The 17,196-nt window shown below is 33.4% G+C and overlaps 2 protein-coding genes across 2 annotated transcripts; both read left to right on the forward strand.

Annotated features, from left to right (window-relative positions):
- Positions 1-396: 396 nt before the first annotated feature.
- LOC123705564 lies at positions 397-7,746 on the forward strand. Its single transcript, XM_045654404.1, has 6 exons — positions 397-2,188; positions 2,746-2,807; positions 6,344-6,464; positions 6,693-6,959; positions 7,212-7,349; positions 7,481-7,746. The coding sequence occupies exons 1-6, from the start codon at positions 430-432 to the stop codon at positions 7,675-7,677; spliced, it is 2,544 nt and encodes an 847-aa protein (XP_045510360.1). The 5' UTR covers positions 397-429; the 3' UTR covers positions 7,678-7,746.
- Positions 7,747-8,246: 500 nt separating this feature from the next.
- On the forward strand, positions 8,247-15,650 carry LOC123705439. The gene is made up of 7 exons (XM_045654202.1): positions 8,247-12,674; positions 12,747-12,906; positions 13,000-13,178; positions 13,505-13,696; positions 14,279-14,400; positions 14,696-14,837; positions 15,445-15,650. The coding sequence occupies exons 1-7, from the start codon at positions 8,317-8,319 to the stop codon at positions 15,617-15,619; spliced, it is 5,328 nt and encodes a 1,775-aa protein (XP_045510158.1). The 5' UTR covers positions 8,247-8,316; the 3' UTR covers positions 15,620-15,650.
- Positions 15,651-17,196: the final 1,546 nt, after the last annotated feature.

The following is a 17,196-nucleotide window of genomic DNA, read 5'->3' on the forward strand; positions in this document are numbered from 1 at the left end:
CTGTTCTGTGTCTGTGGTATTAAGCTTTGTTGATTATGTAAAAATATAATATAATATAAGGTAAAAAGCTTGGTAATAAGTTTTCTTTTTGCATTCACAAAATGTGTGAGTACAGAACATGTTCAGTTTTAAAAACATATTTGTAAATAATATAGAAATCAAGTATCGAAATAACACCGATTAACAAAGCTCATTCAAAAATTAACAATACAATGATGTATTTTTTTTATAGAATATTGAAAAAACTTAAATACCAGATACTTTCATGGTGCTTTCATACAACTTGCAACGGTCATGTGGTCATTAATTTCACGTGGCACAATAGGGATAGTGGATTTTTTATCCACTTGATAAAAAATCAATGTGCCACGTCAAAATCCCGTCATTTTTCGTTATATTTCAAAGTTTTATATATAAACATACTCAAAAATGGCTTACAATACAAAAGAAAGATTTTCGGATGCACCACAATATTATAGACTGCTTGATCCTGGAGCATATCAAAATATGAATAGACCAATGATCAAACCTAATAAAGCACCTTTTCTAGTAAATTCCCAAAGGAAAATAAAATCTGGATCAGTTATATGGACCCACGCTATATATTCTAGTGATATAAAACCTAAAATTCCCAATTGCACTGCAATGATGTCAAAAATTCCAAGATTTTCCTATGAAAAAAGCAATTCAAGCATGTTAGAAGATCTTTTGTGTGAATGTAAAGATCCAAATGTATGTGAATGTGAAGAGGAAGAAAAAGATGCTCCAGAAGTATTATGTCAATCAAAAAAACCAAGAGTCCTTTTTAAAGGCGCCCCACCTAGATCTCAGCTAGGAGATGGTATTTCGGCTCCATCTAAGAGAGATCATGGCTATGCCGTCCTTCCGGATGGTTCCAAAAAACGAATTTTTATTATGCCCGATAAAGAATGTCCTCCTTTTTATGACACTAATATAAATGAATCTACAGCCTTTTATAGAGGATGCAAATGGAGTCGTTGGACATCCAAAATATCTAAAACCTGTACGGACACAACACCCGGTCCTGCACATTACATATTAGAACATGAACCTTCCTTTAATGAAATCTGCGCTGAGAGAGTACGAGCATTTAAACGAAAAACTACAAAGCAGTTGCGTTTTATAGAAATGGTACAGCGAAGAAATATACTAGAAAATTTACCAGGACCGAGTTCTTATAGTCCAACACTACCAAAAGGTACTGATTTAAGTTTCCTTGGACCAAAGGCTGCTCGGTTTATGACATCGCAGTTTAACATATGTCCGGGACCAGCTCAATATTGGGTCAAGCGAGACTTTGATAAACCTGAAGCTCCTAAAAAAATATGTCAAGCCATTTTGCCAGCTCCAGCACCCTTTGGTGTTAAGGCCGTTCGATTAAAACCACGTAAAGAAGAAGGTCCAAGTCCTGCATCCTACAATCCTGTTTATAAGCCATGCCAGTTCATTCGTTGCACAAAAGCACCATTTCTGATATCAACAGAAAGATTTAAAGGAGAAGAACCTGAAGATATTGATGATGAAATTGTAATTGATAATGAATCTTTGATTGATAAGAACAAAAAACAAGAACCAAAGCCAACACCCACATGGCAATTCAAATCAGTCGTCCCAAGAATGAAACCTCTGACAAAAGCTGACCATAAGTCCGTTAATACAATTTCGCCAAACATAAGAATAAAAAGGTTTATGAAGCTACAGAGAGCCGCTCCATTTTTCTCTTCTGAAGGCCGTTTTCTTCCATGGTATAACTGGATTCCGATACATGCGAAAGAGAAAACTCCAGGACCCGCTTATTATAATTTAACTCCACCTGAATGTTACCCAGCTGTAAGCCGTGGCCCGTTATTTAGATCGCCAAGATTTCGTAGCCGCTATCAACAAAGTCCAGCGCCTAATGAGTATAAAGTTGTAATTGGAATTGAAAATATTTTACATACTCATAATCAACACCTAAAAGAAAATTTAGAGAAGAAACACAAATTTCATTGGCAACCTACTCGTAAACCCAGACCATTAAATAGCGAAGAGAAAGAAAAAGTTTTATTGCGGGATTCGATAGCATTGCTTAATACTATTGATGTATCAGACAGCAAAAGTTCTAACTATGTTCACGCAAAACACCTCGGTCATGAAAATAAGAAAACACTTCGTTGCTTTGCTGAGGGTTAAGCTATTAATAATTAATTAATTAATTATTGTTCTTCACGTCTTATGAAATCCCCGGGACAACAAAATATGTCAAAGAAACTCAGCTATAATGTTTTGAATATTAATATGTAACTAGTATTTATTACGTCTTTTGTATTGTACTTTATTGCAGTAGGTAATAGTATTGAAAATTAATTAAATTTCGTAAAATATATATAAAAACCATAAGAAATATCTTATAATGGATCTCACAAGTTACAGCCAAGTTTAGCATAATCAGTCATTTTAAATCCTTGTATTCTTGTTTTTTAACAGTTTATAAAATACTAGCGGTCCGCCTCGGCTTCGCTCGTGGTACATATTTCGCAATAAAAGGTAGCCTATGTACTTTCTCAGGGTCTAAAGATTGTCTGTGCCAAATTTCATCAAAATCAGTTGAGAGGTTTAAGCGGCAAAGCGTCAGACAGACAGACAGAATTACTTTCGCATTTATAATATGGATTAGTTATTATTTATTAGTAGGGATATAATATAATCTAAGAGCCCATGACGGCCAGACTTTCCTTTCTTTAGGAAAGTTGAAAGTTTCTCTGTATATGTCTCCGATACAGATAAGAACGACTAGCGATTATCAAGTCTGGGTTGTGGTTACTTTGGCAGGAAACACGTAGTAAAGGTGTATAAAATTGTACCTAACTTTCATTATACTTTAAAAGCTAAATTTTATATATATTACTTGGGGACGTATAAAAAGATGTTACCTCAAGAGCACAGTCAACAAGTGACAGTTTTCATGGTTCTTACATCTTACCAGACACATTTAAAAAATAACTAACATATCATCAAATTAACGTTACTACCTAAAAGTGTATCAAATATGAAATAACCCACTAAAAACATTAGTTTACTATAATTAATGACTAAAAATAATAGTATAATATAAGTAATAAAGTAATTACTTATCTTTTACGGGGACTTATGTCGATGGAATTCCACGTATCTCGATGACTTTGTTATTATGATGTAAGAACCATGAGAACTGTCCGGCTCTTGAGGTAACATCTTTTTATACGTCCCCAAGTAACATATATAAAATTTAGCTTTTAAAGTATAATGAAAGTTAGGTACAATTTTATACACCTTTACTACCTGTTTCCTGCCAAAGTAACCACAACCCAGACTTGATAATCGCTAGTCGTTCTTATCTGTATCGAATACATATTATACAGAGATATTGGGGTTTCTTTAGAGAACTGCCGCACGTATTATAGGTTTTTTGTGGGAGGGGGAGGGGGAGGAGGAGGGGGGAACCCTCCCACCAAAAGGGGAAAGTTAGGAAACCAATAGTTTTGGAGAAAAATCAATTTTCCTATTCTAACCTCAAAATGTATGGAATTGGTATACAATCATTTTAACTAGGCATTAGACGATAGTAACAAAAATTTACGATACATAAATAAAATACAAACAAGTTTGAAAACCTACGTAGTTTTTTTTTTATTTGAGTGGGAATCGCCCTAAAGTCGCTTTTGGCACTCGCCGGCCGCAGCGTAAAGTCACAGTACACTGAAATGGAACGTCTTAGTCCGCTTTTTTTGCACAACAAAACGGATAAATGCACTTTTTTCGCACAAAAATTATTAACTTTAAAAATTAATAACTAAAAAACTACAAGTTTCCTAACGATAATATTTTGGAATTACAATCTTACATTACCTAGCTAACTAAAAATATAAATATTTAAAACAAATTCGTGCGGCAGTTAACTAAAGCCAACCCAAAATATGTAATAATATATTATTTTCGATAAATAATAATAATGTTGAAATAAAATCATCAATAATATTATGTTCTGCATGTGGTTCTGCAGATGCATATGTTCTATCGCTAAGAGCAATTAACCTATAGAGTACTTGTATCGAGCGTATACAATTTACATATATTTGTTTCTCTCTATCTAAAGAAAACGTCGTATGAAAGAATGAGACAGCTATAGACAACAAGCTACGTTTCAACATAGTCATGGCACCATTTTGACTATAGGTACGTATTTAGATAGATAGAAGGTGATAGTGATGGGATGTGCTTCAATCGATAAAATCGTGAATGTATTTTGCATTTACGGTTTCGTGAAATAATAAATAATAAAAAAACAAAACTTATAATTAATTTCAGTTGAATACATTATTTGTTTAATCCTACGTATATAATAAATGCGAAATTATGTGAGAAGGGATGTTACTCTTTCACTGCGGAACCGATTACAATGAAATTTTGTACATACACACATAGGTTAGGTTTTATCCCGGAAATCCCACGTGAACGGGAACTGTGCAGGATTTTCTTTAAAAACGCGGGCGGAAAGTTAGTACATTATAAAAGAAATTTTAAAACTTGAAATGTAATTTAAAATAAAGAAGGAAATGATGATAAAGTTAAAGGAGTGAGGAGAAAGGCACAGTCAGCATGAAGGAATCATGTAGCATTTTAACAAGTTAATAAAAGGACAGTCTTAATGAAAACATTTTCCTAACATCCTACTAATAAATCGAAAGTTTGTGAGGATGGATGTTTGTTACTCTTTCACGCGAATACTACTAAACCGATTACAATGAAATTTGGAAAAATTACTTTTGATCCCGTAAATCCAACAGGAATGGGAACTATGCGGGTTTTTCTTTGAAAACGCATGTATATTAAGTATGTATTTCAATAGTAGTTTCTCATCTATGAGAACTGTCATTTAATCAACCGTTTAATTTTCACATAGTTACACATTTAAAGTAGGTAACTTATGTGTAAAAATTTTCAAAATAAAAAAAATTCACTCTCTTTAATCAAATGTATTTATTATCTACAGGAACAAAAAAAAACGTAAGCGTAAGATTGCGAAGCGAAGATTCTAGAGTATCCATCTTGATAACACGTAGGCTCGAAATGCAGTGAACACAATATTGCAAATTGTGGCGGCGTCCAATCAACTCATGTCTCACGTTTTATACCCATTTTTTATTTAGCTCTGGAAATCTAAAACAAAATGAATTTATTAATAATCTGAAAGAGAAATTAATAAACAACAAACGAAAACTAAAACACATAGTGCAAATAAAACAACCACGTGGTATGTTTTATTTTCCTGCGGTAAAAAATTTACATCTATTATTTGCAACAACAACTACATATAAATCTGATTTATGAAACAAAATAAATAAATCAACGTTAATATGAAATAGATTTTTTGTCATAAATCGATAATATACGCTAGATGTGTTACAACACTACGGTGGTAAACAAAATGCCAAACGTGATATTATTGTGACGTTTTTTAAAAATTATTTCATTATTTTATATTCCACAACCCCATAAAGTGGGTAAATGTTACAGTTACAACATAAAATTACAAAAAAGCGCTTGTTAAAACCTTCAAATAGGTTTAAAACATAAATATTTATCAATTTGCTGAAAATCACTTACCGATGGAAAGATATTTTTACATTGTTTTTATCCAAAACTCCCATTCGACTAGTGATAGCCGGTTGCTAAACATACAATAGTTATTTTAGCACACTGACAAATAAAAAGAAACACTGTACACTATATATTTTCTAAATATTTCGTTAAAAACACTTGACGCACTGAGCCCACCAGCTGGTTGGAAAACAAACTGACTGCCGGCGCGCTACGTTTGAAGACAGTGCAGATACTCTATCGCTATCTCAATCTGGCTTATGCTGTTATTGACTAAGAGTAAGTAGATTAGAAAATATGTATTTTGTTCTGTCTTAATATAAGAACTCTATAGGTTAATTGCTCTTAGTTCTATCGAGTATTCAACAGATAAGAAATATTGTTTTGCAACACAGATCTACTACGACCTGTGTTTGCAAGAATGATCTGTACAAACTGTCATTAACAAGTGACATTATTTGACATATTTTGATTTTTGACAACTGACTGGTACATAACTGCTGAGTGGCGAGTGCTGGGTTAACTGCATGATAGAAAATAGAAATCATAATATTTTTTTAAATTATTAATTAGCGATAAAAAATAAAAAGTAAAAATTATTGTCTTAAGCTTTTAAAAACCAAGCGTTCTAAAAAATAGATTGACCAAATATAATACTGCATACTATTCACAATTGGTTAAATTTTCGTAATTAATCTAACAGAATTTAAAGTTTAAAGAATTTAATTACCTACATTCAATTATGTCTAGGTTAGGAGCGCTTCATTTAACAAAAAATTCTGGAACCAAACATACTGGCACTGTCATATTTTTCCATGGATCAGGTAAAGTACACTCCTATTTTTGGGTCCATTGGGGTTATCAAATTGTTTAATATATTTTTGATAACAGTAATCTAAACAGTCTGTAGATTCCAGCTACATACTTTAAACATTGACAAAATGAAATTGAACATTATTAAAACATATTTTTGAACATGTATTCTTTAAAAAAAAATAACTTATTTCACTGAAGATCATGTATGTTAGGCAATAATAAATTTAACTTTTCAGGCGCAACGGGAGATCATATAAAGGAATGGGTTCAAATATTGTCTAAAAATTTTTCATTTCCCCAAATAAAAATCCTATACCCAACTGCTCCTTTACAACCATACACACCAGCTGGTGGTCAAAAGAGCAATGTATGGTTTGATCGGATGGACATTAGCCCAAATGTTCCAGAAGTGGATAATTCTTTGGCACAAATAGAAGTAGAAGTAAGGAATCTCATAAAGAAGGAAACAGAATCTGGAATCCCTGTTAACAGAATAATTGTAGGTAATAACAATGAATGTGATCTTTACTATCTATTACTAACACATAATATAATATATTTACATTGGAAATCTTTAATTAAATAAATTGCAGGTATTTAATTAATGATTGCAATTATCTAGTATTTTATATTATTTAACTGAAGTAATTGTGTCTAGAAAATTTTTTAGTAATAATACATAATTTTCAAGTATTGTTCATTAAAATATTTTGAAAAACATTACTTCAAAAGTGAAATTTTGATCATATTTATAGGTGGATTTTCAATGGGTGGTGCGTTAGCTTTGCACACTGCATACAGATGGGAACCCAATGTTGCAGGCGCCTTTGCTTTCAGCTCATTTCTCAATGAGAACTCAGCTGTTTACCGAGAAATTAAAAAGAGTGATAAAGGTAATAGTCGCTACTAAGAATCAGTATTTATTTACTATTTTCATTGGATACAATATCATTTCATATTTTTGATTAGTCCAAACTATATTTGTACCAATTTTTATGGATGTTTTCCACCGTTTGATTTTCAGTGCCACCTCTTCTTCAAATACATGGGAATGTAGATGATTTAGTAGATCTGTCATGGGGCCAAACAACATTTAATCAGTTAAAAGCTCTCGGTGTTCAAGGAGATTTCCACATTATGGATAGATTGGGACATTCTCTAAATTCAAGAGGCTTAAATATAATAAAATCGTGGATAGAAAAACATTTACCTGAAATATAAGTAATTTGGTGCTAGTAAACTTGTTTGAGACCAACGAAAATAAATATAGATTTATAGTTGTTAGCATGATGTTTTGTTTTAATTATGCCCAATATTAATTACAGTTTTATATTGTTTATTTAACTTGTTGAATTATGATGAGGTTTATACAAGAATGTTGCATTATGGTTTCAATTGTAATATACAATAATATATTAACCAAATATTGTGTAATACAAAACTTTATGTGGGTAATTATTTTCATGAAAGCAATATGGGTTATTGGCCATTACTATTCGCCATATAAAATAGCCAAGCGCGAATTTACAATTTCGACGTAAGCAAATATGCATTGCAAATGTTCAGCGAAATCTTGCTCATGTTTAAGTGTAATTAATGTAAATCAATCAGCATACGTGGTTCAATTCTATATAGACCTTGTTTACTTTATTAAAGGTTGGTTCTTTTTTTTTTATTTGACTTGTAAGTAAATCCTTTTTTTGTACGGTTAAACGCGTCATAAAAAAGAAAATATCTTTTATAATTTTTTAATCAATTCCAATGTGAGATGTCAAAATCTAAGAATTCAATGTAAATATATAAATACCTTTTAGGTAAATACAAATAAACGAGTGATTCTTTGAGTAGGTACTTTTGAGCATGGGTCCTAAAAAAGGTAAGGATACCAATGATGAAAACTATTGGAGAACTTTAATTGAAGAAGCACCACTGGATGACGATAATTGGAAAGTTAAAGTAATAATAATGGAAGCAGCGGGTAGTGATCAAGATCGACTGTACTTAAACAAGTTTGAAGTCTTTGCCGCTGAAGAACGAAGGTTTGTTGTAAAAAATATTTGTAAAACTGAGACTATTTTCATGGTTAACCAACTTGGAGGCGAGAAAAAAGTTAAAGATGAAAATCTTCGAGTCTTCGAGGAAGGTCAAGCTTATCTAAAAGAAAAAAGAGACATCCCACCTGATATCTTAGCACTTATAATTAAGAAACTTATTCTTAAAATGAAGGATGAGTATCTTTTTATCAAACGTCAGAGATTGGAAGTCAGAGAGGGAATGAAAAGAGAATCTACAACTATGATAAATAGGGCTGAAGTAAGAGGCACGGTCATTGTCAAACCTCCAGAACCAGCTGAGCCACCTCCAGAACCTGCAAAGGGAAAAGGTAAAAAGGGAGAACCAGAGGTTCCTGAACTGCCTGAACTAGACGAGGGAAAGAAATATAATACGCTACTTCGCGTAAGGGGTGAGGAATGGAGAGATAAAGTTTATGTTGATGACTATCCTACTGATGGTCCAAATATTTACGTTGCAGTAACTGGTTTTGCAGAACCATACCTTTCAGAAAGCCTTATAAAAATTGGAATACCCCTGAGAGCTATAGTTCAAATAAGAATTAATCCAACTGCAGTTAAAGTACCATCGAGCTTATTTCGAGCAACAAAACGAGGGCAAAGTCAAACCGAAGTTTTAATAGAAAAGTCTTTAAAATTTTGGGACGATTTGCAACAGTTAAGAATACAGTCTGAATCAGGAGATTATTTTAAATCTACAGCATTTTTAATATACTCGCCTCCCTACTGGGATGCCGAAAGTTTGTCAGGAGAACCAGAAAAAATATACGATGAATTGTGCTTCCTTATGTATGACATTCAAGATTTGACGAGACAACATTTGCATTATTTGGATAACATAGATATTATTAATGTTCCTGATGATGATAAAGATAAAAGATTCGAAAATAATTACTTTCAACAAATCGACGATATACCTCTTGAGAGCACCACTATCTATACGACATTAGATAAAATTTTAAAAACAGTTTGTAGAAGCGAACACTTTGATGAAAACACGAGTCAAACATCATTATCAACTGCTTTAACTTTGAATCAACCTCATGATAATTCAAAAGAGGATACTAAAGCAAAACGTGCCGAAAATTTTGTAAGCGATGTCTTTAAAGTTCTTTGTAATAGCGATGCTAAGAATAAATCCTATCGCATAACTTACGGTGAAGAGTATGAAACGCATAAAAATCCTGTTGTAATTAATTTTGGAGACATTGTTAAGTATAACACATTTCATTTAGGAAATATCAATTTAGATAATTTAGTTCGATGTATGTTATTCGGATTGCCTACTAATAGACTGTGGCAATATCACGACTATCCGAGTGGTGAATTAGAAGCCAAGATACAATTTCATGTTAACGTTCTCTTATCATGTTTCGAAAGAAATGACGTGGAGACCGCAGAGTTGAACAGACTTTTGCATATTTTAGCTTGTCGTAAATTATATAACAACAGAAGTTCCTTAAAGAAGATGCATATACCACTTAGTACAATATCAGAATTTAAAAAGGTGTACCTTAAACGGAGTATACTTGCTGAACCATTGTTAACGTGTCCTTCTTTTTACCGTGAATGTAGCTCAACCAGTCCATCATTTCCATCCATGGTTAAAAGCACGGAGAGTAATCTGAAATCGAAAATTAGCGATGATGAAATATATCGTATTAAATTTTTATTTGAATGTCCAGATATAAGTGAATTAGTTTCAGCTGCTGAAATAGCTAATCAGAAACCTATAAATCATATACTGGATGATTTTGAATATTTTGAAGACTTTTCTGGGACATGCGCATTCCAAATGATGTCCGATGCATTCAATAAGTTTAATTGCGTAGATTACAAGTATTGTGAGGTAACAGACTGTTTTATCATGATGTTCTTTAATAGTCATGATCAAGATGGTATTTCGCGTGACGAATGGCGATGTCACTTACCTACGCCATTATGTCTACAAGATTTTTTCGATTTTGTGCTAGAAGAACAATATGAATGGATTAAGAAGGAGGAACAAATCTATGATAAACGAATAGCGTTAAAGTCACAGTCAGAATTAAAAGTATCAAATGGAGATATGGCAATACAATCTTGTGTTGATAATTCTGAGGTTCAATTGGAGCTTCTGATGGAAGGATCTCTTAAACATAAAGATTTATTAGAAGCTGAAGAAGCTACACCCGATGAAAGTTTTGTCCAGACCTCTGTCTCGAAAAAAACTGCAAAGACGCCATCGGAGAGTGATATTGAATCTAAAAGCAGTAAGAAAACTAAATCACCCACTGCAACAACTCCTAAAAATGCAAGAAAAAGCTTTCATACAGAATCTGCTTTACTTCAAGATATGCCAAAAAAACCTTTCTCTGGTTACGACTTAGGTGACAGAAGAGTGGAGGTATTTGGTAAAGATTCAATATTTTTCTCAAAAGACGGTACACGGGTATCTACGTCATATTCCTTGATTATACCAAAAAACATGGAAAATATAAGTTTAAAAATAGTTCCTGGTAATGGGTGCAATGAATTCTGGGTGCACAAAATGTTGGGGGATTTAATAAGTTCCGATGTTATTGACGATTGTGAATCATTTAGAATTGTCAGCAAAAATAACGTTATTATTTATGTTAAAAAACAGCATTATGAACTGCCCCTTGCCACGGTAGCTGTTTCTACGATAGAAACACATAAACCACGGGAAAGTACAGTTAAATCACCAAATATGTCTTCAAAATTAAGCGCTACGGTTCCTCAGTTTTTTGAAACGAAATATTTTTACTCCCTCATTGTGACATGGCCTAATGGCCAGATTACGGAAACAGTTCACGAAAATAATTCTCATGAGATATCACATATTAAGCAGCATTATCTTACTCAATTACCGCATTTAAATGAAGAAAACCGATGCATAAGTTTAAATGGTGAAGTAGTTGTCTTTAATGCTTGTGGTAATATAGAGGTATTACGTCCAGATGGATCCTATATCAATATAACAAAATGTGTAAAACAACCCGTCAGTACGGATTTCAACGAATTTTTAAGTGAAACCAGCTCTGAAAAAACCAAGAAAGGTAAAGATAAAAGCAAAGAGAAGGGAAAGCCTAGTAAAGCATCTTCTAAGTCATCTAAAAACGTTATAATTGACGATGATCACATGGATACAAAACCTTTAGAGTACGAATTGATTATTGAAGAATTTGAAACAATTGATACCAATGGTGTAAAAGAAAAATGGATTAATGATAAATCATTATTTATAGAAAAACTCCTTATAAGAACAGCAACAGACTATTGCCTGGGAGAAGTGTTTTCAAGAAGAATGGATGGAACAAACGTTTTGTTAAATAAAGATGGTGTACAAATTGTTACTTTTCCAAACAATACTCGTATTATTACGGAGTGTTTCATTGAAGACGATGTTTACCCAGAGTGGAACGAAGAAGAATTGGAATATTTCGCAATGATAGATTCTGATATTGCCGAAATAGATACTTTAAAATCTAAAGCTTCTGATTCAATGAAAAGTTATAATGTTGAACAAGAAGGTAGCAGTAGCTATGTAAGTGGAATGTCCAAGAAAATTGAAGAAGAGGAGAAAAGAGATAAGAAGGAACGTTCAGACGGTTATGTTTCTATTCAGCTTATGTTTACTATAGAGCATCCAAATTTTACAACAATTACAATTAACAAATCGAATGGGAAAGTAACCATTGATTCTCCTAATAATACTAGCATTAGTTTATGTAAAAACAACAATTGCGAATTTTTACTAGATAATGTCACAAACGCTGATTTTAATGGTGAATATTTAAATATAAACTATGAAGCTTGTGTAGATTGTCAGTGTAAAACTACTTGCACTGTGAAGATCAAATCAGAAGATATGTGTAGTGTTAGTCAAATTCATCGCAATTGGTTAAAAATGGAAGATTCTTTTTGCAAGAAAGTTGTCGTTAATGATGAAGGTAATATAAATGTATGTAATGACACTTCATCTGAAGAAATAATTCCTGGTGAAGAAACAAGTCAGCTCGTAGGCTCTGCTAATAATATTGAGACGAAGATTCCCCCGATTAAATCAGAAAGCTCAATGTTATCGCATGGGAAGTGTAAGCAGATGTATGAAACAAAAAATAGGAGGTTTTTCATCCTGAAACGGTTAGTTACTTAAAAACAATTTTGAAATAATTTGCAGTCAGAAAATTGGTTTAAATCTAATTTTCATTTCAGTGATTTGACGTGTTCAGAATTAGTCCACCGATCAATTATAGAAGAGTACAAGCAAGCGTGCCGATGGCAACCATGGTGTTCAATTAACCGTTATAACACTTTCGGGGACAGTCGAAGCATTGTATCTATTTTGTCACCTGTACATCAGACGGAGACCGAGGTATCTTATACGTGTTGTAGAAAAAAATATGCCTCGATAATTTGAAAACTATATCCACGATGAGATTATTTTTCAATGTTATAACTTCCATAGAAATGGTTAATGGAATCTAAACTAGCGAACAAGCCAAAGTTTTTGACTTATAAGGACCTCAAAAAAGATACCGGCAAAGGTTTTTATCACTGGATGCGACCGTACGGCAGATTTGAACCCAAACCAAAGAAACCTGATAATGTCCTGCCCGATAGGTTACCACGAGCTTACATATTCAGGTAATTAATTTTTACCACGATTAAATGGAGGACGAAGAGCAAATAATAAAGTCACAAAAATTATAAAAAAACAAAAGATTATTGTTATTTGGTTTGCGCAATAAGCTAAAAAGAATCCTGCATCCATTTTTCTTTTCACTTCGTCTGAATGCCAATCCTATTTTTCTATTTAGGTTTTATATAATATATTGATTACTGCAGATTATTGAAGTGCTTGGTGTATATAAATTTCAGATCATATCACCTAAACGTGATATTAATTACATCGCTTGTCAGTTTTATTAAAAAATTTCAGCTTTTCATAATACTAAAGTAATGTTCCTCAGAGTATTAGAACAGCAATGGAATGAAAATACAAGAGAACAATTCAAAGGTGGCAAAGAGCTCTTGCGTGCAATTCTTCGATATCGTCAAGTCATTGAAAGCGATAGTGAAACCATTCTCAATATTCCTATCATGGATTTGAGGCCGGAAGACGAGAGACGCACGGATAGTATAATACAGGCTATCGCTCATAGGTTAGATTTTCGTATTTCTAGCTGCATATTAAAAGGAAGAAGGTTTAACTTTTATATTGGTAAAATATCACTTCGAACCTGCTGAATGAATTGAAACTAATAATAATAAACTTCAAGATCTACCTACCTACCTAAATATTTACATATAGATAGTGCATTGGGGGAATTTCTTATGAGGGGTAATTTCAGAAAATTGTGAATTCCACTATTAGAGCATCGCTTTATCGTATCGCGAAGGAAGGGCATGAAGATATATTATATAGGTTTGATATTATTAGCATATATATTTGTTTAATCTATCGATAGTTACGTATTAATTTAACATAATGTTAAATAGGTACGTATTTACCCCGTGGCCGGAATTACCCCAATGCACCTTAATAATATGAGTAAGTAGTAGGTAAGTTAATTATTACGCAGCACCGCGATAACTATAAGGAATTGAGAACTACAATTCCAAAGTTTTGAAAATTTATTAAGCTTCCATCTTGTGAGTATAGTCCTAGACATTTAGATAGGTAATAATAAAACTAGGTGAAGTGTTTCGTGTTAGGAATCTAATAAAAGAAATCAAATCATTAGGACATACGAAGACTTGAAAATGAGATTGGCTGAAGATGTTCAATCCAGAGCAAAAGCCACGATCACCACGAAGCCGGTGCCACTGCCTGATGAGATCTCTATTGAAGGGGAGATGGAGGATGGTTAGATACACGTATTTTAATTTCGACAAATTTAGGGCATAAAAGTCGAACTTTAGTAAAGAAGACGTTGGTTGATAGTGTTTAAGTGAAGGGAATTAAAATAATGTAGGTACCTACAGTTCTTCTACTCTATTTTATATCAGTAGAAACTTATAGCAGATGTATCGGCTGATCTAAGACTAAAAAGTGATTTTTATTTGCCTAATCGTGAACATTTCTATTTTCTATGCACTAACTCGGTATAACTAGACGGCATGATACAGTGTATTTCATTATACCTTACATAATCTTAAAGAGGAAACAGAAGAATTGAAAACATCGACCGGCGAAGAGTCAAGCGTGCTACAAGAAGTGAATGTTGTCGAGGAGATGAGTCCGAATTTGAAGCGGTACTGGCGCAGACGAGGGGAGGAATTTAAGGAGGAACAGTTTTATAAGTTAGTATAATCACGTTGCTTCTTTGGCATAAGCACAATAAAAGTAAAGTAGCTCGTTCGGAAATGTTGAAAGTTAAGAGAAGATGAATTTGTTTACGCATGAAATGATTGGAAATAGAAGTGACATTTACGACTAGTGACTACCATCAGATAGGTAGGTAGGTACTACGTGTAGTCAATTAGTTTATAACCCATTCATTTAAAAAAGGATTTTATTATTTAAATAGGTACCTAGGTACCAACATGTAAAACGCGATTACCTAGGTAGGTACATAGTTTCTTGCTAGTAACCAATAACTACGCAACCGATTTCACTGAAAGCAGATTATTACAGTCCGGATTAATAACAAGGTATGCGAGTTAAGCTTTCAGTACAAACGCTACTAAATACCTACCTATATAATAATACCTAGGTAAGACCTGCGGTAAGCTAGTCTTAAATATAAATAGGTAGTTGTATAAAAAGTTTGATGACATCACTTAGCCAGTGTTGTTAATTAAGTATATCTGTCACCCAGCCACTTTGCCTGGCTTTTTGTGAATACATAATATATGACAATTTGTGAAAATATTTAATATCGACTGGATAACTGATGTTTGTATACAGGTATCTGCTCCGCGAAGGCAGTGTACCTCCTTACTTCCGTAACGTCCTGGGCGGTGCGATCTGGTGGGACATGAACAATGCGGCTGGTGAAGCGGCCACCACGGCGGAGAGGAGGAAGATGAAATGCGCCTGTCCTGTTGAAGAAGTGGCTACTGAAGCGACGCCATACATGTAGAATGCAATACGGGAATAAATGTGAAATTGTGTTTTGTTGTTTCATTTATCAGTTTCTTAGTGTAACCTTACGATGTGTCAATAAATAGCCGGAGTAGGTATACTTACTTAGATATTTATTTAGAAGAAAAGTGATTTGATGGCATCATTAGCCTAGTCTTCCCATATTTTTCTTCTGTAAGCATGGAGGGACCTTGCTGCAAGCCTAGATATTTATTACAAAGAAAAAATAAGTACCTATAAACAATTTAAAATTTGACTCAATGAATATTTATGTATAGAATGTACATAGAAATTGGTATTAAGAAAACAAGGAATTACTAAAAGACAACCAATTCCGACGAAACGCTCATTAGGTAGGTCCGTAGGTACCTTAGAGTAGGTACTTGGTAGGTACCTACTTATCTTAATATAAGTATATAAACCTCGTGTCACAATGTTTGTCCTCAATGGACTCCTAAACCACTTAACCGATTATAAAAAAATTCGCACACCATGTGCAGTTCGATCCAACTTGAGAGATAGGATAGGTAGTTTAAATCTCAAATCGTTTTAGAGAAAGCGGGCGAAGCCGCGGGCGGTATAAGCTAGTTATTTTATAAGCTTATGCTTCTATATAGTTGCAACTTGCAATTAGATGTTGTCGTCGATCGATTTCGTTAATTCTTTTTTTATAATATTCCTTGAAGTTCGAGGATGGTTCTTATGTAGAGAAAACGTGAATATGTAGGTACCACGGGCGAAGCCGGGGCGGACCGCTAGTTTCAAATAAAAATCATGTCTAGGGCAGGTTATTAATATACTTAGTGCAATATGAAATATCTATAGGTAGGTACACGATGTAGATATTTCAATATATTTGTACCTAGGTACCTACTCAGATATTACACATTCATACCATAATTGCGTCGCTGCATGAAAGTTCATTGGCAATTCAATGGGTTAGTTGATGGTTAGTATGGTTTTAAATGTCGCTCAACAAAGTTATGAACTCGGCAATATGAGTTAAATTTCATTGGAAATGAGAGCAGAATATGAGATGATGAGATCGTATAGATTAAATACCAGCTACGATAGGAGAGCCCTCCCTCTCAAACATCAAAATAAACGATACCTATCAATTTTATTAAGTCGGTTTCTGTTTGTACCTACCTCTAATTAAAGAGAGTCCCATGAGCCTATCCTTTATATTTTGGGCGACCCCGTAATATCACCATTCACCAATTAGGCCTGGAGTCCGATTCATAACAGACTAGGGGCAGATTATAGTCGATCTAGCCTAAGTACCTATACAATAACAAATTGTCAAGTTTAGACTTTAGATCGATCACCCTCGCACTTAAGCCCTCACACATTATTTTGATTTACTTAGCTATTTTGCTGTAGGAGATAAACAAAACCTGCTTACCTCCCTTATAAGTTTGTTTAATAAGTTTATAGGGTCATTGCGCTGGTTTTCGTCCAATTATAGGAGTTGCCAACTTTGTGATACGAAATAAATATTTTGGAGCACCCTTCCTTAAACATATAATATTTTTTTTAAGTCCTTATATAGTCTTCTTTAAGATAATATTAAGG

This window comes from Colias croceus, chromosome Z (genome assembly GCF_905220415.1).
Source record: "Colias croceus chromosome Z, ilColCroc2.1".
Classification (NCBI taxonomy): Eukaryota; Metazoa; Arthropoda; class Insecta; order Lepidoptera; family Pieridae; genus Colias; species Colias croceus.

Excerpts from the sequence above, each read along its gene's own strand:
- LOC123705564 (XM_045654404.1), top strand. The coding sequence starts at position 430 with ATGGCTTACAATACAAAAGAAAGATTTTCGGATGCACCACAATATTAT. Across the intron at positions 2,808-6,343 it reads GAACGACTAGCGATTATCAA|AATTTAAAGTTTAAAGAATT; the intron begins GTCTGGGTTGTG and ends TTAATCTAACAG. Across the intron at positions 7,350-7,480 it reads AATTAAAAAGAGTGATAAAG|TGCCACCTCTTCTTCAAATA; the intron begins GTAATAGTCGCT and ends TTTGATTTTCAG.
- LOC123705439 (XM_045654202.1), top strand. The coding sequence starts at position 8,317 with ATGGGTCCTAAAAAAGGTAAGGATACCAATGATGAAAACTATTGGAGA. Across the intron at positions 12,675-12,746 it reads AGGTTTTTCATCCTGAAACG|TGATTTGACGTGTTCAGAAT; the intron begins GTTAGTTACTTA and ends TTTTCATTTCAG. Across the intron at positions 14,401-14,695 it reads TGAAGGGGAGATGGAGGATG|AGGAAACAGAAGAATTGAAA; the intron begins GTTAGATACACG and ends ATAATCTTAAAG.